Source organism: Aythya ferina, assembly GCF_964211825.1.
Source record: "Aythya ferina genome assembly, contig: HAP1_SCAFFOLD_29, whole genome shotgun sequence".
Lineage (NCBI taxonomy): Eukaryota > Metazoa > Chordata > Aves > Anseriformes > Anatidae > Aythya > Aythya ferina.
This window is the reverse complement of record NW_028181463.1, coordinates 3362285-3390054: the sequence shown is the minus strand read 5'-3', so window position 1 is coordinate 3390054 and position 27770 is coordinate 3362285. Positions and strand designations below refer to the sequence as shown.

At 49.8% G+C, this 27770-nt stretch overlaps 2 protein-coding genes across 2 annotated transcripts; both read left to right on the top strand.

Moving 5' to 3' along the window:
• Positions 1–5304: 5304 nt before the first annotated feature.
• LOC311427881 (olfactory receptor 14A16-like) lies at positions 5305–20836 on the top strand (the record flags this gene model as incomplete). The annotated part of the gene is made up of 5 exons (XM_084539469.1): positions 5305–5970; positions 6937–7164; positions 19442–19555; positions 19988–20067; positions 20743–20836. The coding sequence occupies 5 exons, from the start codon at positions 5305–5307 to the stop codon at positions 20834–20836; spliced, it is 1182 nt and encodes a 393-aa protein (XP_084395595.1).
• A 3376-nt stretch (positions 20837–24212) lies between these two features.
• On the top strand, positions 24213–26340 carry LOC311427880 (olfactory receptor 14C36-like; the record flags this gene model as incomplete). The annotated part of the gene is made up of 2 exons (XM_084539468.1): positions 24213–25103; positions 26269–26340. The coding sequence occupies 2 exons, from the start codon at positions 24213–24215 to the stop codon at positions 26338–26340; spliced, it is 963 nt and encodes a 320-aa protein (XP_084395594.1).
• Between the last annotated feature and the right edge of the window lie 1430 nt (positions 26341–27770).

The window sequence follows — 27770 nt, the reverse complement described above, 5'->3', positions numbered from 1 at the left end:
TTGTGAGGCCTCACCTGGAGTACTGTGTCTAGATTTGGGGCCACCAGCACAAGAAAGATGTGGACCTCTTACAGAGAATCTAGAGGAGAGCTACAAAGATGACCAGAGGACTGGAGCACCTCTCCCATGAAGACAGGCTGAAGGAATTAGGTTTGTTCAGCCTGGAGAAGAGAAGGCTCCAGGGAGACCTCCTTGCATCTTGTCAATATTTACAGGAGTCTTTTTTAAAAAAATGGAGGACTCTTTACTCAGGTAGATAATGACAGGAGGATGTGGGAATGCTCTTAAACTAAAAAGGGGAGATTTAGACTAGACATTAGACATTAGGAGGAAAATCTTCACTGTAAGGGTAGTAAGGTAGTGGAACAGGTTGCCCAGAGAAGTTGTGGATGCTCCATCCCTGGAGGTGTTCAAGGCCAGGCTGGATGGGGCCTTGGCCAACCTGATCTAGTGGGTGGAATCTGGGGGGACTTCAGTTAGATGATTTTTAAGGTCCCTTCCAACCCAAGCCATACTATGATTCTATGATACTAGGTTGAAAATTAATTAAATCCAAACCAAAACCAGGACACAAATAGGCTAAGGGCAAGATATCTCTGTGTGTATATCAAAAGACAGGAAAAGTGGTGATAGTTATTAAGTAAGTGTCAGACCTGAATATGACATAGGAACAATGGTACGGAATAAGGGCTGGATACAGTCTGAGTTTTAGATGGGATAGACTTAATTTTTCTTCCTAGTAGCTGGTATGGTGCTCTACAGAATCAGCGAATCAGAGAGTAGTTTGGGTATGAAAGGACCTTAAAGATCATAACATTCCAACCCCTCTGCCATGGGCAGACACACCTTCCACTAGACCAGGTTGCTGAAAGCCCCATCCAACCTGGCCTTCAAAACTTCCAGTGAGGGGGGATCCACAACATCTCTGGGCAGCCTGTTGCAGTGCCTTACCACCCTCTGAGTAAAGAACTTCTTTCTAATACCTAATCTAAATCTACCCTCTTTCGGTTTAAAACCATTTCCCCTAGTCCTATCACTACACTATTTGATGAAGAGTCCCTCCCCAGCCTTCATAAAACCCCCGTTAAGTATTAGAAGACCACTATAACATCTCACCAGAGCCTTCTTTTCTCCAGGCTGAACAACACCAAATCCCACAGCCTGTCTTCAGAGGAGAGGTGCTCCAGTCCCTTGATCATCCTCGTGGCCCTCCTCTGGATTCGTTCTAATAGACCTGTGTCCTTCTTGTTCTGGGGGCCCCAGAGCTAAACACAATACCTGACGTGTGACCTCACCAGGGCTGAGTACAGAGGCACAATCACTTCCCTACTCCTGCCGACCACACTATTCCTGGTACAAGCCTGCATGCTGTTGGCTCTCCTGGCCACCTGAGCACACTGCTGGCTCATATTCAGCTGACTATTCTGTGATTCTGTGATTCTGTGATTACTCCCAAGACCCTTTCCAATGGGCAGCATTCCACCTGCCATTCCCCAGCATTGCAACAGGTTGTCATGCCCCAAGTGCAGGACCCAGAACTTAGCCTTCGTTGTTCTTCATAGATTTGGCCTTGGCCCATGGGTGCAGCCTATCTAGGACCCTCTGCAGAGTCCTCCTACCGTTGAGCAGACCAACACCCACTCAACTTGGTGTTGTCTGCAAACTTACTGAGGGTGCACTCGATCCCCTTGTCCAGATCATTGATGAAAATATTAAAGGCAACTGGCCCCAGAACTGAGCCCTGCAGGTCACCACTACAGAACGGCCTCCATCTGCATTTAGCTCCATGTACCACAGTTCTTTGGGCCCATCCATCCAGAGTGTTTTTAATCCAAGGAAACATATACCCGTCCAAGCCTCAAGCAGCCAGTTTCTCTGGGAGAATGCTGTAGGAAACAGTGCCATAATCCTTACTGAGGTCCAGATAAACCACAGCCACAGCCATTACGTCATCCGCTGAGTGCATCACCTTGTCATAGAAGGAGTTCAGATTTGTCAAGTAGATCCTGACTTTGATAAAGCCCTACTGACTGGGCCTGATCACCTTGTAAGTGTAAGTCTTGTAAGTGTTGCATGATGGTACTCAAGATAATCTGCTTCATGAACTTCCTCATCACTGGTCAGACTGACAGGCCAGTAGTTCCCCGACACCTCCTTCCAGCCCTTGTAGACGCACATTATATTTGTCAGTCACCAGTCTACTGGTCCCTCTCCCGATAGCCAGGACTGCTGATCAATGATGGAAAGCAACTTGGGAAGTGATTCTGCCAGCTCCCTTGGTAGTGACAGGTGGATCCCATGTGGTCCCATAGATGTGTGTAAATCTTTGTGCAGTGGCAGGGCTCTAACTATTTCCTCATGGATTATGAAGGCTTCATTCTGCTCCCTGTACCTATCTACCAGCTCAGGAGGCTGAGTATCAGAACAACAGGTCATGTTGCTGAAAACTGAGGCAAAGAGAACATTAAGAGAACATTAAGTACCTCAGCCTTTTCCTCAACTCTTGTGAATATGCTTCCCCCTACATCCCATACAGGATGAAGATTCCCCTAAGTGCTCTTTTTTTTTTTTTTCTTTTTATTTTATTTTATTTTATTTTATTTTATTTTATTTTATTTTATTTTATTTTATTTTATTTTATTTTATTTTATTTTATTTTATTTTAATGTATTTACACATAAAAATATGCAGCATAGGTCTTTGAAGGTAATAGTCAGATTGAGCTTCAGTTGGGATTTGGCCATTCTGAATTTGTCTCCGCAAAATTTTATGACATACAGGATTCAATTCTACACAAAATGACTGCATGGATGGAAAGAAGCAAAGAAAAGGTGGAACCTGGCAACCTTCCATCCTCTAACCTTCTCTAAGTTTGTGCTGGAAATCCATTCAACTAGTTACTCCCGTATTATACAAACTGTCCTGCAACTGCTGATGTCGTTATCTTGTGAGAGACAGCACAATCAGGGTGAGACATCTTCCTGAAGACATTAAATGCTGACAGAATGCAGCATTGGTTGGGGGAACCACGAGAAATTCCAGGATTTACCTACAGAAACCTCCTGACATTTACAAGGAGAAGAGCCTAGTCGTGCAGCAAAGGAAGAGAAACCCCACACATCAGAGCAGACTGGGACACTGCTGAGTGAGCAGTGCCCAGGAGGAGGAGGGCCTGGGCACCACGAGGGATGCCATATGAGCAGTGGTGCCTGCTCACCAGGAACCAGGCCAGCTTCCTACAGAGCTGCCTTACGAGGAGCATAGTCACCAAGATGATCCGAGTTATCAAACTCAGCTCAGATCTGGTGTAACACCACACAGACACGTGTCTACAAATATCCAGTAAAGAGGTACAGATCTGGGAGTCTCTAGGGTATCCTGGTTTGGAGAGGAGCAAGGGCTATGGCAAGACTCAAAGTCTGAAAAGGTCCAATGTCTTTGTGTCCATGGCTATGGTTGTTGTGTCTGTCACTGAGGCCAAAGAGGAGACAGCTGATTGTTAAAGCACCAGGGCCTCATTGCCTCCTCACCCCCACCCATGAACCAGGCAGGAGTCGTACCATTCTCCTGCACTTGGCCATGCACATCCCCATGTCCTACTGCCCCACAAAGAGACCCAAGTACTACATGAAGAGAAAGGATCTCCCTTCCCAAGCGCTTGAGGTGAAGGCCTGGCCCTTGTGCTTGGTGACACACATCCAGTTTGTCTACACCTCAGTGTCACCTTCACATTGCCTTTGTCTCCTTGTCCTCACTGCCTCCAGGGTTCTGCTCTAACGAGCTCCAAGGGAGGCTGTTTCAGTGCTGGCCCTCAGGGGGACTCTGCAGGAAACTTGCCTCTGACTTGGACTTCTGGAGAGCTGTCTTCAATTGTCTCTGTGTGCCTGAGGTTCGTGGGCTCATCAGGAAAGCCTCCAGAGGAGTGATTGCAGTGCCTTGGGCTGGTGCTGTGCTGCTGAGCTGGGCTGGGCTCGTGGGACAGAGAGAGCTCGTGGCAAGAGGGCCATGGTGCAGAGAGACAGCTGTGGCCAGGAGCAGCTCCTCTGCACAGTGCAGCAGGAAAGAGACACAGAGGCAGAGACACAGAGAGAAGAAAAGGGGCCAGGGGCTGAATTCAGTTGTGAGTGAGAGGATGCTGAGAGCTGCCTGCAAGAGAAACCTGCACAGCCCTTGACAAGGTAAGTGCCTGGCTGCAGGGCCATGCAGCTGCAGGTCCTTGAAGGGTCTCGTGCTGGGTCTTGTTTCTGGGAGGGCAGTGGGCAATGCAGTAGGCTTTGAGAGTCCTGCTGGGTTGCCCTGCGAGGAGAGGAAGTCTGGCAGAAGCCCCTTGAAGTGCCCTAAGGCAGGTGCCCCTGGTCAGCCCAGAACACCCTGCCCTGGCTGGCCATGCCAGGCTCTCTGCCAGCTGCCCCGTAGCTCCTGCAGCCATGGAGGTGCCCCTTGGCAGGACCCTGTTGGTGGCAGGGTGCTGCAGGGCAGTGCTGAGCACAGCCGCGTGGGATGGGGTCTGTGAGCACGGGCAGGGGGAAAGAAGAGGTGGGCGCAGAGCAGCAGCTCCCTGCAGGGACAGCTGCTGGCAGCACAGAGGGGCAGGCAGCCAGAAGGAGCTGTTGGCAGAAACGCCATGGCAGGGGGGATTCGGGCACCTTGCGGCCATGCCCCGCAGTGCAGACGCCTTCCCCTGGAGCAGCCCCTCCCTGGCCTCCTCTCCACCTGCAGCCCATGGGCTGTAGGGCAGGCAGGGGTAGAAGAGAAGGTAGAGCTCAAAGAGATGCTCCCAAGCTCTGTCTGTGTGAGAACTTCACCTCAGGTGAGGTTTCTGTCCATCTGCACTTGGACTGGGCCTTCTCTGCTCTCAGTTCTCTACAGTTTCTTCTCAGGGAAACTCATGAGCTGGATGGTTCTGCGGCTCAGAGACAGGAAACACAGGGTATATTAGAACACGACATGTGGGCAGTGGCCTGCGTGACTCTGCATTCAGATGAGTTGTTTGAAATAACACTGAAAAGATCATTAATCTGACCAGAGAACTGAACTTGAGCTTCCCCCATGTTCCTGATTCCTTCCTGCTGTATAGCAGGAAAGACTCCTCTGCAGTCTACAGCAGCCCCTGCTCCCAGTGCCACTCTCAGCCAGCACCAGCTTTACCTCAAGTAAGAGAGCTGCAGAAAGGTTCTCCTGCAAAGAGAGATGCTCAGGCTGGTGTGTGCTCAAAGACATGCAATAAGTCTCCCTCAGAGAAGTGTGAACTAACATTTTTCTGCCTTCTCCTCTTCAACAGACAACAGTGTCCAATGTCAGAGAATGCCCAACATCAGCTCTGTGAGCGAGTTCCTCCTGCTGGCATTCGCAGACACGCGCGAGCTGCAGCTCCTGCACTTCGCGCTCTTCCTGGGCATCTACCTGGCTGCCCTCCTGGGCAACGGCCTCATCCTCAGCGCCGTAGCCTGCCACCACCGCCTCCACACCCCCATGTACTTCTTCCTCCTCAACCTCGCCCTCCTCGACGTGGGCTGCATCTCCACCACTCTGCCCAAAGCCATGGCCAATGCCCTCTGGGACACCAGGACCATTTCCTATCAAGGATGTGCTGCTCAGGTCTTATTTTTATTCTTCTTGTTTGGTTCAGAGTACTATCTCCTCACTGTCATGGCCTATGATCGCTATGTTGCCATCTGCAAGCCCCTGCACTACGAGAGCCTCCTGGACAGCAGAGCTTGTGCCCAGATGGCAGCAGCTGCCTGGGGCAGTGGCTTTCTTATTGCTGTCCTGCACACGGCCAACACATTTTCCCTGCCCTTCTGCCAAGGCAATGCTTTGGACCAGTTCTTCTGTGAAATCCCCCACATCCTCAAGCTCTCCTGCTCAGATGCCTACCTCAGGGAAGTTTGGGCACTTGTGTTTAGTTTTTCTTTAGCATTTGGTTGTTTTGTTTTCATTGTTTTCTCCTACATGCAGATCTTCAGGGCAGTGCTGAGGATGCCCTCTGAGCAGGCCCGGCACAAAGCCTTTTCCACGTGCCTCCCTCACCTGGCCGTGGTCTCCCTGTTTCTTAGCACTGCCATATTTGCCTACCTGAGGCCCCCCTCCATCTCTTCCCCATCCCTGGACCTGGTGGTGGCTGTTCTGTACTCAGTGTTGCCTCCAGCAGTGAATCCCCTCATTTACAGCATGAGGAACCAGGAGCTCAAACATACAGTGAGGAAACTATTTTATACCTCTTTCTTCAGCATTAATAATGTGCATAAAATACTAATAGAATTTCTGCAAACAAACACTCTTAGTGCAAATTCTTGAAAGTAATTTTCTTTATTATTATTTCCTTTAACTTGTGGCATTGATTTAATGTTATTCTAAGCCTCCTAATTATTATTTTATTATTATTATTATGACGTTGATAATTTCAAATACCTTTACAATCAATATTCTTGTTTAAATAAAGAAACTGGGACAATTTCATTAGTCTCTACTGCAATCTCTTCCCATCACCAGTGCCTCCAGCAGTGAACACACATGAGGAACTTGGAACTAAGGGATGCAGTGAGGACACTGCTTGAATACATATGCTTCTGGTTCTTTGACTATAACAATAAGCTTATAATCAGAAACACCTATTTTTTCAGAAATCTTTAAGATACTTTTTTTTTCTTTTTATTTGTCTGTGTTGTTATTTTCACTAGCTATTGTTTAAGATATAAATAATATTAATCTTAGCCTCCTACTTGTTAAAGATTTACCTACAGAACCAGGCTTCCTGTGTAGATAAACAATAAAGAATCCAGAAGAAATTCATTGGTCTGAGCTGCCATCTCTTCCGATCCCCTCAGGAGCTGGGGGAGCACTTGTTGGGGCACTTGTGTTTTAGTATTTCTTTAGCCTTTGGTTCTTTTGTTTTCATTGTGCTGTCCTATAGCCTATGTGCAAATCTTCAGGGCAATGCTGAGGATACCCTCTGAACAAGGCCGGCACAAAGCCTTTTCCATGTGCCTCCCTCACCTGGCCATGGTCTTCCTCTTTCTCAGCACTTCCACGTTTGCCTACCTGAAGCCCGCTTCCATCTCTTCCCCATCTCTGGACTTGGTGGTGTCACTTTTGTACTCAGTAGTACCTCCAGCAGTGAACCCCCTCATCTACAGCATGAGGAACCAGGAGCTCAAGGTTCCAGTGAGGAAACTGTTTCTATATGTGCTTCTTATGCATCAGTGTTGTTAACATTATTGTGATTTGTATCATATCGTTTTTTGTACTTAGTATTATTATCATATTGTACTACTAATAATAATCCTCTAAATGCTACCATTCTATTTGAGAAGCTGACATGAGAGATTTTCATTTCATTTTTCATTTTGATTATTTTCATAACTTTTGATATTGGCTTAATTTTTTAAGTAATTTATTTACTTTAACTACGTCTTCTAATCAACCTATTGAACTAGATTTCCTCTGTAAGTATAGACAATAAAGAAGACAGCATAAATTCATTGGACTCAGTATCCCTCTCTTCCCATCTCCTCTGTTTCTGGGGGGAGCAGCCCCAGCACGCAGGAGAGGCTCAGGGCCAAGAGGCTCACCGCCCACTGGGCTCTGCCTCTCTGCTGCCTTCGGGTTGGGGCTGCTGCTTCCCTGGAGCCATGGCCATGGCCAGCAGCAAGATGTGGCCTTGTCACTGCTGCTCCCTTTGGCTTCCTCATTGTTCTCTTGTGCTTTCACATTCAACTAAGTCTTCAGATCTCATGTATCTTGCTGACAATCTTGTTGTCTGTACAGTGGCATCTCTTTCATTGCACAGCTCTTCCAAAGCTGGTGGAAGGAATATACCCAAGGAACTGCTGCATGAACGGGAACCCTACTTTACTGAGCTTCACTATGGATCAGAATCTAAGAGTGCTCAGTGTAGTGCTGGACTGGGAGCTCCCTTCTTGGCTGCACATGGCTCAGCAAACAATAACTGGCCTTGACTGGCCTGGGACTGTCCCCAAGGTGCTTAGTCTGATGGCAAATGGCATGCTGGAGAGGAATGTGGAGCTGTGGCAGGGAGGTGGGGAGAGGTGGGCAGGAGCTGAGCTGGGCTGGGCAGTGCCCAGCAGAGGGCAACAGCAGCGTCAGGGAGCGGTGGCAGCATGCAGGGGAGGGCTCCCAGCAGGGCTTGGTGCTGCAGAGCCAGGGCTGCACCAAGGGAGCCCAGAGCTGCAGGGGCAGGGGAGAGGAGGCCGCTCTGGGCCCTTGCTGGCCTGGGCAGAGCAGGAAGGGGGCCCAGGGCATTCGTCCCCTCCCTGCAGCCTGTCAGCACGTCTGCTGAGGGCCAGAGCGGCTGCTGCAGGGGCAGGGAGCTCAGCATGGCCCTTGCAGCCCCCTGCCCTGGGCCAGCCTCTACCCTTGGGCTCGGCCCCGGCCTTGGCTCTGCTGGCAGGAGCGCTCTTGCCATGCGCTTCCTGGCCTCCCCTGGCCTGCGCACAGCTGCTGCCCACTCCAGCTGCTGCCACAAACATGTCCTCACCAGCAGCACCGCCCCTTGGGCTGCTTCTGCTGGCCTCCCCCACCCCACTGCCTTGACTCCTTGTCTCTGCTGGGTCCCAACTTCTGCACCGAATTGCATTCCTTGGCTCTCAGTGACCTCTCCCCTGCCATGGTGGGACATGCTTTCCAGTGGGCCTTCTACCAGACACAGTAATGAATACTGGGAGCAGGACTAGAAAGGTCTTGCTTCCAGACAGGTGGAGAAGGGGAGAAAAGGGACTGTCGGCTTTACTGGACTAGGTATATTTGTTGGCCCGGCATATCAGTCCCACCAATGTATCAGGCTCTACTGGACACCGGTACACTGGGTACCTTAATGCCATCAAGCTAGGTAGAAATAGAACCCACCTATATTTCTCAAGTGACAGGGGGATCCCAGCAGTTAACTGTACTGGAGGTTGAACTGAGTCTAACTGGGCAGGAATGGCACAAGCACCCCAATGGGACTGGCCCAGAGACATCCTCCTGTGCATCCTCGGCATAGACTGCTTCGGGAGAGGGTACTGCAAAGTTCCAAGAGGGCACCACCAGTGGGGTTTTGGGATATCTGCCTTATGAAAAGAGTTGCCCAGTCTATAGCTATTCTATTGACTGGGCAGCTCTTTTCACATTAATTAGTTTAGTTTTCCGTGGCTGGAAGGGGACCATTTCCCCAAGCTCATATGTACAACTACAGCCACTTGAAGAAATATTTTCTTTAGTTTTCATTCTGAGTTTTCCACAGAAAACCCAAGAGAGACCATGGATGTCCAGTTTTCTAGTAAGATTCAGGCTGAATTTCTCAGCTTCTAATGCTCGTTTTGAATTTATTTTATTTCAAATTTATTTTATTTTAATTTATTTTATTTCTATTTTATTTTTATTTTTTTTTTTTTTCTCAAGGAACCCATGACTTGTGTTAGAAAGTGTTTCATGTGCTGGGCTGGGCTGCAGTTACAGGGACAAAGACCACTGCTGGCAGTGGAGGTGTCAGACCTCCAGACTCTGCTTTTCCTCCTGATAAAGGTCTCCAAAGAAGTCCCCCTGGACCAATAGCAATAGGAGAATGATGCTCAAAACTGAAATGCAGCAAAATTCAGCCTTTAAAAACAAAAGATATTTTCCCTAGGTGCTTTTTGAAATCTTCTTTCTTAACTACATCTTGCAAGCTCTACAATTAGCTGTACAAGGTTGTAGAGTGCAATGAGGTCTCCCCTGAGCCTCCTCTTCGCCAAAGTAAATAATCTCAGTTCTCTCCTCTGCTCCTCATAAGCCCTGTGTTCTGGAACCCTCAACAGCTTGGTTGCCCTTCTCTGGATATGTTCCAGGACCTCGATGTCCTTCTTGTAATGAAGGGCCCAAACCTGAACACAGTGCTCGAGGTGTGGCCTCACCAGAGCCAAGTACAGGGGGATGATCACCTCCCTGCTCCTGCTGGCTGCACTATTTCTAATACAGGTCAGGATGCCCTTGGCCTTCTTAGCCACCTGGGCACATGGCTGGATCGTGTTCAGCTGAGCATCCATCAACACTCCCAGGTCCTTTTCCTCTTTACAGTTTTCTAGCCACTCTGCCCCAAGCCTATAGCATTGCATGGAGTTGTTGTGGCCAAAGTGCAGGACCCTGCACTTGGCCTTGTTGAACCTCATCCCATTCACCTCAACCCAGCAATCCAGCCTATTCAGATCCCTCTGAAGGGCCACCTACAGATCCTCAGGCAGATCAACACTACCTCCCAACTGGGTGTCATTGCAAACTTAGTGAGGGTACAGTCAATCCCCTCATCTAGGTCATCAATAAAGACCTTAAACAAGATAGGTCCCAGTACCAACCCCTTAGGGACACCACTTGTAAGGATGCCAGCTGGAATAACCAAAAATCTTGGTTAAAAGCTCTGAGGAGAGCCTTTATGTATGGAAACAACGTCCAAACAAAGTTACTGTACTGGGTATGGCTGGGATGTTAACTTTCCCTGCAGCAGCCCATACAGTGCTGTGCTCTGCGTGTGGAGCTAGAACAGCAGTGTTATCTCACCAGCGTTGTGTCTGCTGCTGAGCAGTGCTCACACAGCATCAGGACTCTCTTTAACCCTCCTAGCAGGTGGGAAAAAAAATGTGAGAAAAGCAACCTCACAGCTGACCTAAATCAACCAAAGGGATATTCCATACCATATGATGTCACACTCAGTAATAAAAGGTGGAAACAGGAAAAAGAGGGGAGGGGTGGGCTCTCGTTGGGAAAATGTCGGTCCGCCTTCTGAACACCGTCTATGTGTGTTGAGGCCCTGCTTCAAGGACATGGTCAAGCATGGCACATTTGTGGGAAGTAGAGAGGAATTTCTTTCCTCTTTCCTGCACTTTTCCTCTTTCCTGCACTTCCACATAACCTTTATTTGTTTTGTTTGTTTATTTATGTTTCACTTTCAGCCTCCTTTTTCCCCATACCCTTTTTTTCTCTTTAGTTAAATAGTTTAGTTCATAGTAATTTTTCTTTAATAATTATTATTTAATAATTATTAGTTGTTCTTTACTTTACTTCGTCCCTTTTTCATCTAAGGAGGGGGAGTGAGAGAGCGATTGTGGTGTTTAGCTTCCTAACACGGTAAAAACACCAGACTCCTGCCCCAGCAGCAGGAATGTGACTATGGCTGGGACTGTGAGGTCACTTCTGTCTCTGCACTTGATAGGGCAGCAGCAGGAACGTGTCACAGAAAGGGACTGTGAGGTCACTTCTTTCTGGAGGTGGCAGGTCACCCTTGACTTCTCCCTGGGAGCTGCACTTTTGGGCTGATATCTGGCAGTGGCCCTGCTAGGCCAGCACAAGGCACCTGCTTGGCATGCTGACTGGGGGATCCCCTCTGCCTCCAGACCCAGGAGGACCCAGGCAGAAAGAAAGCCCCCAGATGGGTTGTCCTGTCCCTTCTGCTTGAGTCCATGACTGCACAGCAGCAGGCACAAGGCTTGGCTGTGTCTAGCCAAGAAGCTGCAAGGCCAGCAGCAGGCCCATGGCTTGGAAGCTGCTGCTGAGGTGACTTGTGTGTGGTTGGCTGAGAGGCTGCAAGGAGCCTGCTGGGTTGGGATGCCTACTTCAGGAGGGGTTTCCACCCTTATGGAGCTTTCTTTGGCAGTAGGAAAGAACAGAAGAAAAAACTTCCACAGAGTGCACCTTGGAAGTTAAGCATTGGCCACAAGGAGGAAGAAATGTCCCTGAAAGTATATTGCTGTGGTGCCAGAGGTCACGCTCTGATTAGACCGTCACTTTGTCTTTCAAGATGAGGGCTCACGAGACATCAGTGAAAGGAAGGCATGAAAGCAAGATGGTGAACTGAGATTGGTGTCTGCAGACTTCAAGGAAATAGGTCAGACTGTGGCACATGATAGGAAAGCCTGTAGAGGGGAAGGCAGAGGGTGCTGGTAGAAATGGCAGGCCCAACAGCCCTGAAATTTCTGTCCTCTTGGCTAGAGTTTATGAGGAAATATATTTTATTCATTGTGATGAGGCCTCATCGATTCCTTTCAACCCTGTGCAGCACCTTGGAGGTGTAACACCAGTGTTGTTCTCATGGCATCACACTGCCCACCACATCCCACAGACCCCAGAAAGAGCCTTGAGGCAGACGTGGGGTGCATGATCTCCTGTTGCAGTGCCTGGGGCCAACCATTGGCCCATCTGCATCACCAAAACCAACCAAGACTTTTCTCAGCACAGTGCTTTGCCTGTCTGTAACCATGGCCTCCAATTATCTGCCCTAACAAGGCCCTGGGGAGGCTTTGTTAGGAACAGCCCTCAGTGGGGCCCATTAATACTCCAAGTCACTTCAGCTTTTCCTCCTGACTTTACTTTCTCTAGCAGTTGCATCATTCCCCTCTCAGTACCTGAGCTTCATAGACTCAGCACCAAAATACACCATGGAACTCATTAAAATGCAGAAACTCCTAAAATCTCCTCCATAGTTTTCTTCAAGTCTTCACAGCTTTTGCACCTAATTGCAGAACTTGCATGGCATACTTAAGGTAGAAGATTTAAAAAAGCACCTAATAAAAATATCTTCTGTTTTTAAAGGGTGAATTTTACTGCGTTTCAGTTTTGAGAATCATTCTACTATTGCTATTCATCCAGGGTGACTTCTTTGGAGAACTCCATTGGGAGGAAAGCTGAGTCTGGAGGTCTGACACCTCCTCTGCCAGCAGTTGTCTTTGTCCCTGTAAGTGCAGCCCAGCCTAGCATGTGAAACCCTTTCTAAGATAAGTCAAAGGTTCCTTGGGAAAAATAATGAAAATAAAATAAAATAAAATAAAATAAAATAAAATAAAATAAAATAAAATAAAATAAAATAAAATAAAATAAAATAAAATAAAATAAAATAAAAAGATTGAAATGACCATTGAGTCCTGAGAAATTCAGCCTGAATCTCAGTAGACACCTGGACATCCATGGACTCTCTTGGATCGTCTGTGGAAAACTCAGGGTGAAAACTAAAGAAAATATATTTTTATTGGCTGTAGCTGTACCCAAGATCTTGGCCTCTTTGGGAAAATTTTCCCCTTCCAGACACAGAAACCTAAATTGAGTAATGTGAAAATACCTGCCAGTCAATAGAGTAGGGCAAAGTCATACTTTCTGTGCTGTAGACGCAGAAGGCGAAAAGAATTCTGTTATGCCTGACACTACTCTGGGATGTGTCACCCAGGTCAGGCAACTTTACCTTAGTGCTGACAAGTCCATCACTAAGCCACACTCCCAAGCTCTGCATCTACACCTTGGCTCTCCAGTCGATGACCCAGCTCATGGATGGCAATCAGGGAGTCTCAGTTAGCATGATGCTGCCTCAGGTGCGCCACCATGGTAGCCATTGGCACCTGCTGTTTTTCAACCCTCAGCAAACCCCCAACAGAAGGGTTCTGTGGAAGGCCAAGCAAGGTAGACAACTGGTTCATGTCCTTTATCTCCAAGGCAGCTCTGCCAAAGCCCCACCGGTGGTGCCCTCTTGGAACTCTGAATTCCCTCTCCTGAAGCAGTCTATGCCGAGGATGCACATAGCCTCTGGGCCAGTCCCAGTGGGGTGCTTTTGCCATTCCTTCCCAGTTAGACTCACCTCAGCCTCCAGTACAGTTATGTATTGGGTTCCCCCTGTCACTCCAGAAATACAGGTGGGTTCTACCTCTTTCTAGCTTGATGGCATTAGGGTACTCTGTGCACCGGTGAGTACTGATGTATCAGTAGAGCCTGATACATTTGTGGGTCTGATGTACCAGGCCATTAACTATACCCAGTCCAGTAAACCCGATTGTTCCTTTCTTCCCCGCCTCCCCCTGGCTGGAAGCAGAACCCCTCTAGTCCTGCTTATAGTATTCTTTACGGTGTCTGGTAGACGAACCACTGGAAACACGTCCCACCGCAGCACAGTCATCCCACAGTACAGGGGACAGGGCGATGCCAGACAAGGGATGCATTACAGAGCAGGAGTTGTGGCAAAACTCAGGCTGAAATACTCAAGACCATGACAGTTGAAATGGCTGAAGCAGAACCCATCTGCGTATCCTAGTTTGGGAATCATCCCCTTCCATCAGGGATATGAAAGTAAAAAATGTGAAATGCCCCATCAGGTCAATGTGGAAAAAATATTCAGAGGTTTTGTGCTGGAGTGGCAGAAGGGAAAAAGTATTGCATTGTGCCTCAGACTAATCAAGGAGACCTAATGCAGTTCATCCCTGACATAAAGCAAACACTCTAAGAATTGTGAGGGATGTTCAGTTGTGGCCTAACATGAAGAAGAAAGTTGATCACTGGTGAAGGAACAGTCTTTTCCTGCCATCACCAATCTGGTTACACAAGCATCAGAAGAACGTCTCTGCAGTATCTCCAAACCAGCTGGACACCGGGTGCTCATGGTGCAGAGGATCTTTTGGGGATGAACTCATTCATGATGTAACCCTGAGGACAATGTGGAGCAAGGACTACATATGTCAGCAATACCTCAACCCACCACAGTATTTCCTCCCCCTATCTCCCTGTCCTGCCCTTCTTTCCTTCAGGATTAGAGTCAGAAGGGAGCTCTGGAGGTTTCCAGTGCCAAGATCTGCTCTGAGCAGGGAGAACTTTCACATCAGATCAGGCTGCTTCCTCAGTGCTTGTTCCACATCACTTTTGAAAGCCATACTCCTAGGGGTGTTAGCTGGAAGGCCAGTTCTCATTCAGTGGTGCTACAAGACAGCAGTGTGGAAGAGAAGTGAGACCAGCACCAAAACGCCCATGTCCTGCTGCTGTCAGTGTTTGTGGGTCCAAGAAAGTGGCAACCCTGACTCAAAGGCTGCAGGCAAGGAGTGCCTGCCAGGGCAGAAAAGGGCAGCCCCAAACAACACCAGGGTTTTCCAACATGTTGCAGCAGGGATCTTCATCCCACAACCACTGCTGTGCCTGAGAAGAGTGTATGAGAAATGAGATCCACAGAAACTGATTACCTGCTGGTTCCTTTATTTAGTTTGTTACAAAGAGCTTAGCAGCACCTCTACATGAAGTCTTTGGCTTAGAAGAAAAGGTAGAAGGACACAGAAGAAGAAAAATATATTAAATTTATAAAATAAAAGTATAAAGACATATTTAGCATATGGGAATAATATTGAAAAGAATGAACAGTTTTTGAAATATGTGAACAAAGGTGTTTCTGCCTTGTCCAGGTATACTTCAGGGAGTCACATGCAGAAGATCAGTTCCTCGTTGAAATACTGAATATTGCAATAACCTCCTCAGTGCCTCCTTGAGCTCCTTATTCCTCATGCTGTAGATGAGGGGGTTCAGTGCTGGAGGTACCATGGAGTACAGAAATGCCAACACCAGATTTAGATGTGGGGAGGAGATGTAAGGGGGCTTCAGGTAGGCAAACATGACGGTGCTGACCATCAGGGAGACAACAGCCAGGTGAGGGAGGCACGTGGAAAAGGCTTTGTGCCGGCCCTGAGAAGAGGGCATCCTCAGCACTGCCCTGAAGATCTGCACATAGGACAGCACAATGAAAGCAAAACAACCAAATGCTAAAGAAAAACTAAACACAAGTGGCCCAGCTTCCCTGAAGTAGGCATCTGAGCAGGAGAGTTTGAGGATCTGTGAGATTTCACAGAAGAACTGGTCCAAAACATTGCCGTGGCAGAGGGGCAGGGAAAATGTGTTGGCCGTGTGCAGGACAGCATTGAGAAAGCCACTGCCCCAGGCAGCTGCTGCCATCTGGGCACAAGCTCTGCTGCCCACGAGGCCCCCGTAGTGCAGGGGCTTGCAGATGGCAACATAGCGGTCGTAGGCCATGACAGTGAGAAGATAAAATTCTGATACAATCAAGAAGACAAAAAGAAAGACCTGAGCAGCATATCCTTGATAGGAGATGGCCCTGGTGTCCCAGAGGGCATTGGCCATGGCTTTGGGCAGAGTGGTGGAGATGCAGCCCACGTCGAGGAGGGCGAGGTTGAGGAGGAAGAAGTACATGGGGGTGTGGAGCCGGTGGTCGCAGGCTACGGCGCTGAGGATGAGGCCGTTGCCCAGGAGGGCAGCCAGGTAGATGCCCAGGAAGAGCACGAAGTGCAGGAGCTGCAGCTCGCGCGTGTCTGCGAATGGCAGCAGGAGGAACTCGCTCACAGAGCTGATGTTGGGCATTTGCTGGTTGTGGTAATGGGGTTCTACAAGGAGGGAAAAGGCAGTAAGAAAATACAACACAACTATCTGTTGATATCTGATTCAATATTGGCCTTTTAAGCAGACATTAGGCATGTCCATTTCATGAGCCCTGACGGATGCTGCCTAAAGTAGTCCGTGGGAACAGGGGACTCTTCTGTAGGCAGTGTAGTTAGCAGTCCCTACCTATAAAAAAAAAAAAAAAAAAAAGTAAAGAGGAGCATGGGGTATTGTCAGATCAGTTTAACTCTTCATATGAAGAAATTTTTACTCCCAAATCACCTAATGGCAGAGAAGGGCTGTGGCAATTTTTTTTTTCTATGCTGTCGTTCCTGCTGCACTACAAAAAAAGCCTTGTGGATCCTCAGAGTCATAGATACTATTCCTCTAGTGCAGAGTGTACTTCAGAGAGCACAGCCAGTCTGTCCATCCATTCTGGTCTCAGCTGCCCTGTGCTGGTGGGAGAGAAGAGCAGCGATTGTCCCAGGGAGGTGCCTGAGCCCTCCCCCAAACAGCATTTCTGTCAGCAGCTCCCTCTCACTGCCTGCCTATAGCCCTGCTGGGAACTGGTTCTCTGTCCCCACATCTCTTCCCTGTCCATGCTAAGAGACCCCAGACCACAAGCTGTGTGCTCAGACTCACTCAGATTCCCCTCCACTGCAAGAATTTGGCACTTAGGGCACTGAATCCAAAAAAGCCTTTCTCCTCAGACTAAGCGAGCCTCAGTCTTCCTCCTGAAATGCCCATTCATAAATGCCATTCTCTAAAGTTTCTCCTAGTCCAAATTACCAAAAGAGTGAGACCGACCCTGACAGATGCTATCAGCCATCAGATGTGCCAGCTGTAGAAGACCCCTCTGGCAACCCCACCTTCATGGCCCTGCTGCCAGAGCCTCACGGTGTCAAGAGCCTGCAGATGTGTCCTGCCACACGCTGCCCTCTGTTGTTGCGCTCCTCAGTGCCTCCAAGCCCTCTCTCCTTCTCTCCTCTCTGCATGCCAGCTGCGGTCAGAGCCCCCAGCCCTGCTGCGCTGTGCAGAGGAGCTGCTCCTGGGCACAGCTGTCTCTCTGCACCACGGCCCTCTTGCCACGAGCTCTGCTTGTGCCCAAGAGCCCGGCACAGCTCAGCAGCACAGCACCAGCCCAAGGCAATGCAGTCAACCCTCTGGGGGCTTTGCTGATGAGCTCACGAACCTCAGGCACTCAGAGACAATTGAAGACAGCTCTCCAGAAGTGCAAGTCAGAGGCAAGTTTCCTGCAGTGTCCCCCTGAGGGCCAGCACTGACACAGCCTCCCTTGGAGCTTGTTAGAGCAGAACCCTGGAGGCAGTGAGGACAAGGAGACAAAGGCAATGTGAAGGTGACACTGAGGTGTAGGAAAAGTGGATGTGTGTCAGCAAGCACAAGGGCCAGGCCTTGACCCATGTCCCCTGGGAAGGGAGATCCTTTACATTCAGAGACAGCTCAGGGCTCTTTGTGGTGCAGTAGCAGATGGGGATGTACATGACCAAGTGCAGGAGAATGGTACAACCCCTGCCTGGTTCATGGGTGCATGCATAGCAATAATGAGGACCTTGGGCTCATTATCAACTTGTCTCTTCAAATTCATCAGTGGCAGTGAGTTTCAGTCAGAAATGAGAGTAGGGACTTTCAGCCTTGGTATAACCCTTGATCCTCTCCACACCAGGCTGTCCTAGGGACTCCCAGACCTGTACCTCTTTAGTGGCTATTGTAGGCACTTGTCCGTGAGGTGTTACACCGAGTCTGAGCTGAGTCTGATAACTCAGATCTTCTTGGTGTCCATGCTCCTCCTAAGGCAGCTCTGTAGGAAGCTTGGCCTGGTTTCTGGTGAGCAGGCACCACTGCTGTATGGCATCCCTCGTGGTGCTCAGGCCTTCCTCCTGCTGGGCACCGCTCACTTAGCAGGGTCCCAGTCTGCCCATGTGTAGGGTTCCTCTTCCTCTGGTGCAAGACTGGGTTCTTCTTGTAAATGTCAAGAGGATTCTCTAGGCAAAATCCTGCATTTTCTCAAGTTTCGCCCACACTGATGCTCCATTCTCTCAGCTGAAGACGGCATCCCAACCCATCATAATTCTTGTGGCCTGTCAGCCAAGCAGACTCAAGTCACCTCAGCAGCAGCTTCCAAGCCAGGGGCCTGCTGCTGGCCTTGCAGCTTCTTGGCTAGACACAGCCAAGCCTTGTGCCTGCTGCTGTGCAGTCATGGACTCAAGCAGAAGGGACAGGACAACCCATCTGGGGGCCTTCTTTCTGCCTGGGTCCTCCTGGGTCTGGAGGCAGAGGGGATCCACCAGCCAAGCAGGTGCCTTGTGCTGGCCTAGCAGGGCCACTGCCAGATGTCAGCCCAAAAGTGCAGATCCCAGGGAGAAGGCAAGGCTGACCTGCCACCTCCAGACAGAAGTGGCCTCACAGTCTCTTTCCGTGACACATTCCTGCTGCTGCCCTATCAAGTGCAGATGCAGAAGTGACTTCAGAGTCACATTCCTCCTGCTGGGTAAGGACATCCTGAGGTAGGGCTGACCTCTCTCTAGTTATTTAGGGACTAGGGCTCACCATTCTAGGTTAGAGGATAAACACAGGTTTAATGGGAATCTTTGGTGTTCTTCTGTGGCTATTAGGTCTGTCATAAGCTTATGGGCAAACCCTGTGGTTAAGAGTATTTTAAGGCCTGCCTACAACTTCTCTAGAGCGAAATAGTGCATTTTAATGTTAGTGTTTAGGGTAGGGATTGGGGTAAGCAGGAGTGTAAAGGTCCGGGAAAGGTAAGGGAAGGGGGCTAAGGGCTGTGTTTTGCTTCAGTGCATACTTTGAGTAGTGGATTCCTCTCAGAGAGGTGGAGTAGCGTTTAGTATTTAGTAGCATTTAGTTTTAACAATTAAAATTACTGGTTCAAATAAGGTGACGGCAATACATGACTGTTTTATATCAGTTTTACTGTAGCATCTAGCATCTACAGTCTCTTGTCCGAGCTGCTCCTGACTGTGCCACATTTTATTGGGATCAGCTTTCTGATGACATTTAACATCTCAGTGTATCTGTCTCACCTCTGTTGGCTACCCCATTCCTGAGAAGCATTGTAGTCAGCATTGTAGTCAGGAGGCAAAAGGACACATGGGTCTTTAGGAGTATCCTGCACAATGTGCCCATCAGCTTTGCACCTCCACAAAATCATGCTTCCTACCTACAAGTTTTTTTTCCCAAGTGGCTTCTATGGAGCCAGGGTTCCTTTTCCCAGGCCCTCTCACATGTTTCCGTTTCGGGTGTTCAGGGATTGGATGAGGAAAGCAATGCACAGATGGAACTGATCTTCTCAAGGGATGCAAGCAATAATAGGAAGGGATTCTACAGATACACTGCTCATAAAAGAATGGCCAAGGAGAGTGTACCCCTTGTGATGGATGAGAAGGGTGAACTGGCAATGACAGACATGGAGAAGGCTGAGGGACTCAACAACATCTTTGCCTCAGTCTTCTCTGCCAGTCAGGCTTCCCAAGTCTTTCATTTCCCTGGACCCATGGATGGAGGCTGGGGGTGCAAAGTCCCACCCACTGTAAATGAAGTGCATGTTTGAGACCACCTGATGGAACTCCACAAGTACAAGTCTATGGCACCTGACGACTTGCATCCCAGGGTCCTGAGGGAACTGGCTGATGCAGTTGGCAAGCCTCTCTCCATCATATTTGAAGATTCCTGTCAGTTGTGTGAAGTCCCTGGTGGCTTGAAAAAGGGAAATATCACTCCCATTTTTAAAAAGGGTAGAAAGGATAACCCAGGGAACTACTGAATGGTGAGCCTCAGCTCTGTGCCTCAAAAGATCATGGAAAAGATCCTCCTGGAATCAGTGTCAAGGCACAAAGAGGTGATCCGAGACAACCAGAATGGCTTCACCAAAGGGTAAATGGTGCCTGGCCAATCTGGTGGCTTTCTACAATGGAGTGACCACATCAGACAACAAGGGAAGACCAACCAATGTCATCTACTTGGACTTCTGTAAGACCATTGCCATGGTCCCACATGACATCCTGGTCTCCAAATTAGAGAGATATGCATTTGATGGGTGAACCATTCAGTGGGTAAGGAGTTGGCCTGAAGGTCACACCCGGAGAGTGGTGCTCAATGGCTCTATGTCCAAGTGGAGGCTGGTGACAAGTCTTGTACCTCAGGGGTCTGCCCTCGGACCTGTACGGTTTAATATGTTTATTAGTGACATAGACAGTGGGGTCGAGTGCACCCTCAGCAAGTGTGCAGATGACACCAAACTGAGAGGTGTAGTTGATGCAACAGAGGAAGGGATTCCTGTGCAAAGGGCCCTGGGCAACCTGATCTCCTGGGGGGCATCCCTGCTTACGGCCGGGGGGGTTGGAACTAGATGACCTTTAAGGTCCCTTCCAACAGGAGCCATTCTCTCATTCTACGGTCTCACAAACTATACCTCAAGCATGACTCCCATGCCATCAGCCTTCCTGTGGTCTCTCACCTGACTAGAACAGAAGGTGCCTCACCATCATGTTCAATGCCATGTGCATGCTTCTGGCCATTACAGTCCCTATCTGTGCCACATTTCTGCAGCTGGTCCATCAGCTGTACAGACAGAAGTGGCCTCCCAGCCTCCTTCACAGCCATGGGCCTCCTGCAGGCCCAGCACATCCTGAGGCACACCTGATCCCATTCCAGCATTCCCAGCCAGCTCCTCCTTGTGGACTGTGATCTGATCACATACCTTTCACCGCACATACCTCTTCCAATGCTGAGTGACTGCTGCAGGACCTCACAGTCCCTGCCCTACCCCAAGCATAAAAGCCACACAAGGTAGGGGTAGGAGTGGGGTTGAAGCTGAGATGTGCTGTGTGCAGGGTGGAGGGCTTTGAGGGTTAGATGATCAGGTTAATGTTTAGGAATAAGAGGTCACATTCCAGGGTTAAAGGAATGGCAAGGGCTTCAAGGAATTGTTTGGTGTTGTGCCTAAGGAACCTGCTCAGGGTTTAGAATAAGGGCAAGCTTTGAGGACTTCAGTTTAGGTCTGCTTTGGGGCCTAAGGCTAAGGCTGGCACTTTTCTCCTTGGTTAGGCTTAATCATCCTTCTGCTTGCCCCTCTACTAGAAGATGGGTTTGACGTCTACCTTTTCCAAATCCTGAGGAAAGTATTTGATCCATCTGTCCTTTCCAAGGTATTTGAGATAGGTCTTATGACAATGTCAGCATCTCCACTAGCACCTCTCTCACCCTTCCCACACCACCACTAAGAAACCTGAGGATTGACCAGGGGATGATGAAAGTTTGGAAAGAGCTTGGTTAAGATCTGTGAGGTGGGCTGTTCTGTGCTTCACACAGAAAATGATGATTGTGCCATAGAAAACAGTGACACTCATGAGGACAGAAGAGCAGGTGGATAAAGCTTTGGGCCTGCCAACACAGGGCGCACACACATGAAATCTGCATGATTAGGAATTGGAAGATTGGATACAAATGCAAATTTTGAAAGCAAAACCAAGAGTATCACCGTGGCACTGCAGGACAGCTCCAGAAATGGAACAAAACCACAGAAGGTGTCTATGACATTGGGGCCGCAGAACTGTAGCTGGGAGGAAGAGAAAGAATTCCTGTACATGAGAGAAATTCCCCTGGTTCAGGTACAGCTGCCTTCTGGAGTCAGGCCTTCCACTTCCCAAGCCTTGCAGAGAAGAGGGGTGGCATACAGCCCAGGGCTGACCGTAGGACATGGCCCCCATCAGGAAGCACTGTGGTCATGCAGAAGGTGCAGCTGAGAGTGCTGCCACCTCTGTGAGCAAAGGGGGTGCTGTCCCCAGCCAGGAAGCTGGCCAGCATCTTGTGCAGGGTGCTGGAGCTCTGCAAGGAGGACAACTCTCCCCCAGGAAGAAGGCCACAAGCATCTGCAGGTGTTTGGTTTCAGGCACCAGCATAGTGATGAGGGTGTTCCACATCCCAGTCACCGTGCTGGACAATTAACAGGGGAAGAAGATATTTGTGTATGGGTAGAGGATCTCCCAGATGGACAGCTAGGGAAACTCAATGAATGGTGTCTTAGTGCCCCATTTCCTTCATGGAAAACTTTTACAGCATTCTGGTCTCCCCTCTTTCGTCAGAACACGTTCGGAGGGGTGAAATGATCCCTGCCTGTCATGGCTGATGTGTCCTGCAATACACTGGGAACAGAATAGGGGTTAAGGGAGGGAAACATTTGTACTCATTTTTGACAACCACAGTCCAACAGCACAAATCACACTTAAAAATCAGTCTCTGACATCTACAGAAGAGAAGCAGTCAGTGATGCCTTCAGTCTTCTTCAACCACCACACCCCAGCAGAGACCCTGCTGCCTTGGGGAGCTGTCAACCCTGAGGCCTTGGGGACAACTCGAGGGAGCCCAAGGGCACAGAGCAAGCGATGCCATGGTTGGGTGCTGTGCTGCTGAGCTGGGCCGGGCTCATGGGACAGAGAGAGCTCGTGGCAAGAGGGCCGTGCTGCAGAGAGACAGCTGTGCCCAGGAGCAGCTCCTCTGCACAGTGCAGCAGGTCTGGGGGCTCTGACTGCAGCTGGCACACAGAGAGGAGAGAAGGAGAGAGGGCTTGGAGGCACTGAGGAGCGCAACAACAGAGGGCAGCGTGTGGCAGGACACATCTGCAGGCTTTTGACACCGTGAGGCTCTGGCAGCAGGGCACTGCAGGTGGGGTTGCCAGAGGGGTCTTCTACAGCTGGCACATCTGATTACAGATAGCATCTGTCAGGATGGGTTTCTTTGTTTCTCCAGAAACGAGAAGAGAATGCTTTAGAGAATGGCATTTATGATTGGAGTTTTCAACAATAAGACCAAGGCAGGGGCTACCTGAAAGGCAAGACATTTTCTGTAGCCTGTGATTTTGTTAGAGTGGGCGTCATTTTCATGGTAATGGGTGGTCAGGTTTGTACTGCAGACTGAGACTGCTAGAGCATTGCAGTGAGAGATCAATATTTCATCAATGAACTTCATGAAGTCCCTTCCCACACCTCAGCCCACAGACTACACCAACATCATCATTGTGGTCCTCTCAGGTTTTATCCTAGCTGATCTTTAGGAGCTGCGAACCCTCCAATGCCCAGTGCTCTGTCTTTGGGAGGTGTCAGCCAATTTGAGATGACTACCGATTGCCTGCAGTGAGCATGAACTGACTCTTCTGCAGGCAGAGCTGCAGCACAGGAGGGTCTGCTGAGTGTCCGTCTGTCCCTCCCTGACCTTGCCTCCCCTGGCAGCAGCACGCTGGCATTCCTCCTGGCTTCTCCAGCTGGCCGTGCTGCTGCTGGTCTTGTTTGCAGGCTGGCTGGGGATGGGGGTTTCAGAGGCTGTGGTGTGCCCTCGGGGTGTTTGGGGAAAGGTGAGTATGGGGACAAGGTGAGGGGTCTGGAGATGGGCACTTTGAGCCTGGATTCCTCTGCTTTCAGCAGTGTTCAGGTTCTTTTCAGATGAACAACTGAGTACAACTTTCCTGCAGCTCTCACAGGGCAGCTGAGACCAGCACTGATGGAGAGGCTGGCTGTCATCTCTGAGGGACACTGCACTAAAGGCACAGTGTCTTTGCCTCTGAGGATCCACAAGGTTTTACTTGGAGTGCAGCAGAATGCCCAGGATTTATGCCTTAGAAACAGTTCTCCGGTGTGGTGGGGCAGCTACAACCAAAACCACAAAACAAATAATTACATATCTAAACCTCCACACCTCTGCTCTGCAGTAGGGTGAACTAGCAGCAAAACTGGGGAAATCTCTTTGATATCAGCAGTAAAGTTCCTACCATGTTGCTACCATGCTACTCCCTCTGGCTGTAGTGCAGGACTGATTCTTCCATTGCCAACAGAGGATCCCCTGCTCCCAGAGACACTCTCAGGCAGAATCAATGAAAGAGAGCTTCAAAATATCTTCCTGGAAATGGGCAATAATTTGGTGATTTTAAATGAGAATATGGAAAGGGTTTTTCGTCAGTTATGTCTGTGGTACACAATCACTGCCTTTCTCTTCCTTGTACAGGACCTCATGACTAGAAATAACAGATGTCCAACGTCAGCTCCATCACAGAGATTCTCCTGCTGGCATTCGCAGACACGCGCGAGCTGCAGCTCCTGCACTTCGCGCTCTTCCTGGGCATCTACCTGGCTGCCCTCCTGGGCAACGGCCTCATCCTCAGCGCCGTAGCCTGCCACCACCGCCTCCACACCCCCATGTACTTCTTCCTCCTCAACCTCGCCCTCCTTGACCTGGGCTGCATCTCCACCACTCTGCCCAAAGCCATGGCCAATGCCCTCTGGGACACCAGGGCCATCTCCTATCAAGGATGTGTTGCACAGGTCTTCTTTTTATTCTTCTTGGTTGGAGCAGAGTATTTCCTCCTCACCGTCATGGCCTATGACCGCTACGTTGCCATCTGCAAGCCCCTGCACTACGGGAGCCTCGTGGGCAGCAGAGCTTGTGCCCAGATGGCAGCAGCTGCCTGGGGCAGTGGCTTTCTCATTGCTGTCCTGCACACGGCCAACACATTTTCCCTTCCCCTCTGCCACGGCAATGCTGTGGACCAGTTTTTCTGTGAAATCCCCCACATCCTGAAGCTCTCCTGCTCAGATGCCTACCTCAGGGAAGTCAGGTTTCTTCTGGTTAGTGCATGTTTAGGTGTTGGTTTTTTTGTTTTCATTGTGCTGTCCTATGTGCAGATCTTCAGGGCAGTGCTGAGGATGCCCTCTGTGCAGGGTCAGCACAAAGCCTTTTCCACGTGCCTCCCTCACCTGGCCGTGGTCTCCCTGTATCTCAGCACTGCCATGTTTTCCTACCTGAAGTCCCCCTCCATCTCCTCTCCATCCCTGGACCTGATGGTGTCATTTCTGTACTCGGTGGTGCCTCCAGCAGTGAACCCCCTCATCTACAGCATGAGGAATAAAGAGCTCAAGGAGGCACTGAGGATGTTATTGCAATATTCAGTATTTCAACGAGGAACCCATCTTCTGCATCTGATTCCCTGAAATATACGTGGACAAGTCAGAAATATCTTTGTTCGTATATTTAAAAAATTGTTCATTCTTTTCAATATTATTCCAATATGCTAAATATTATTTTTATCATTTTATTTTATAAATTTAAGATATTTCTATTCCTCTTCTACCTTTTCTTCTAACCCAAAGACCTCATGTAGAGGTGCTGCTAAGCTCTTTGTAACTAACTAAATAAAGGAACCAGCAGGTAGTCAGTATCTGTGGATCTCATTTCTCATACACTCTTCTCAGGTACAGCAGTGGTTGTGGAATGAAGATCCCTGCTGCAACGTGGTGGAAAGCCCTGGTGTCCTCCTTTGGGGCTACCCTTTACTGCCCTGGCAGGCACTCTCTCCCTGCAGCCTTTGAGGCAGGGTCACCGCTTTCTTGAACCCACGAATACTAACAGCAGCAGGACATGGTCGTTTTGGTGCTGGTCTCCCTTCTCTTCCACACTGCTGTCTTGTAGCACCACTGAATGAGAACTGGCCTTCCAGCCAGTGCCCCTGTGAGTATGGCTTTCAAAAGTGAGGTGGAGGAAGCACTGAAGAAGCAGCCTGATCCGATGTGAAAGTTCTCCCTGCTAAGTGCAGATCTTAGAACTGGAAACCTCCAGAGGTCCCTTCTGACTCTAATCCTGAAGGAAAGAAGTAGCAAGAGAGTGGAGGTAGGGGGAGGGAACACTGCTGTGGGCAGAGGTATTACTGGCATTTGTAATCCCTGCCAGGCATTGCAAAGTGACAGATTCACTGAGACTGGAGGGGACCTCCACAGCCCATCTAGCCACCCCCACTAGCCATGCATGGACACCTCCACCAGGCAGCCCAGGCCCATTTCCAGTTGGGCTTTGGTATCTCCAGTGATGGGGATTCGCCCACTTTTGGAGAAACATGATCCAGTGCTTGGTATTGCTCAGAGTAAAAGTGTTTTCCTGTGGGGAATGTCATGTATTCCCATGTCTTGTCCTGTCACCGGGCACTGCTGAGATTGTCAGAGGAAAATACCTGAGAGCAAGTCCATGTCTCATAGGCACTTCATAGCAGCAGGCAGAGACGGGGTTGAGGACTCAACGCTTTTTCTGTCTTAGTCTGTACCAAAAAGCTCCCCTAGGCCTCTGTATTTAGTAAAAGAGATCAAGGACGAGAAGAGCATGTATTGAGAGGAAGGCCATGAAAAGTCACCAGGACAAGGGCCATTTTCTGCCCCTGCAGTGGACTGACCCTGGGCAAGGTCCAGCTTCGGAAACAGCCATGTTGAACGTTCATGGTGGGCAGTGAGCTGGGCAGGAGGCAGCCGTGTGCCCTGGAAGCACAGGAAGGAAGGCTGTGGGTCACCTCACCACAGCCTGCAGAGAGCTGCAGGGATGTCAGAAACAGCCCAGGGCTAGGCTGTGCCCTGGGCCTATGAGCCCTGCCTGCCCTCCTCCTGCCATGCTGCATACAGTGGCTGCAGCAGAGGGGACCCCCAGCCAGCCCCTGCCACCCGCCTGGCCCCAGCCCTCTCCTGCGCCCTCCTTGCTGCTCTCTGATGCACGCCAGCACCTCCCTGTGCGTGCCGGCCAGCACATCTGCTGAGGGCCAGGGCGGCTGCTGCAGGGGCAGGGGGCTCAGCATGGCCTTTGCAGCCCCCTGCCCTGGGCCTGCCTCTGCCCTTGGGCTCGGCCCCGGCCTTGGCTCTGCTGGCAGGAGCGCTCTTGGCATGTGCTTCCTGGCCTCCCCTCGCCTGCGCACAGCTGCTGCCCACTCAGGCTGCTGCCACAAACGTGTCCTCACCAGCAGCACCACCCCTTGGGCTGCTTCTGCTGGCCTCCCCCACCCCACTGCCTTGACTCCTTGTCTCTGCTGGGCCCCACCTTCCACACCCAAATGCCTTCCTTGACTGTCAGCACCCTATCCCCTGCCCTGTTAGATGACAGTGCCACGGTGGGACGTGTTTCCTTTGGTCTCTATACCGGCAACATAAATGAACACTATGAGCAGGACTTGTGGTGTCCTGCTTCCAGCCAGGGGGAGGCAGGGAAGAAAGGGACAATCGGGTTTACTGGACTCGGTATATTTGATGGTTTGGCACATCAGACCCACAAATGTATCAGGCTCTACTGGAGACCGGTGCACAGAGTACCCTAATGCCATCAAGCTAGAAAGAGGTAGAACCCACCTGTATTTCTGGAGTGACAGGGGCAGCCCAACAGTTAACTGTACTGGAGGCTGAAGTGAGTCGAACTGGGAAGGAATGGCAAAAGCACCCCATTGAGACTGGCCCAGATGCTATGTGCATCCTCGGCATAGACTGCTTCAGGAGAGGGAATTCAGAATTCCAAGAGGGCACCACCGGTGGGGCTTTGGCAGAGCTGCCTTGGAGATAAAGGACATGAACCAGTTGTCTACCTTGCTTGGCCTTCCACAGAATCCTTCTGTTTGGGGTTTGCTGAGGGTTGAAGAACAGCAGGTGCCAATGGCTACCATGCTGGTGCACCTGAGGCAGCATCGCGCTAACCGAGACTCCCTGATTGCCATCCAAGAGCTGAGTCATCGACTGGAGAGCCAAGGTGTAGATGTAGAGCTTGGGAGCGTGGTTTAGTGATGGACT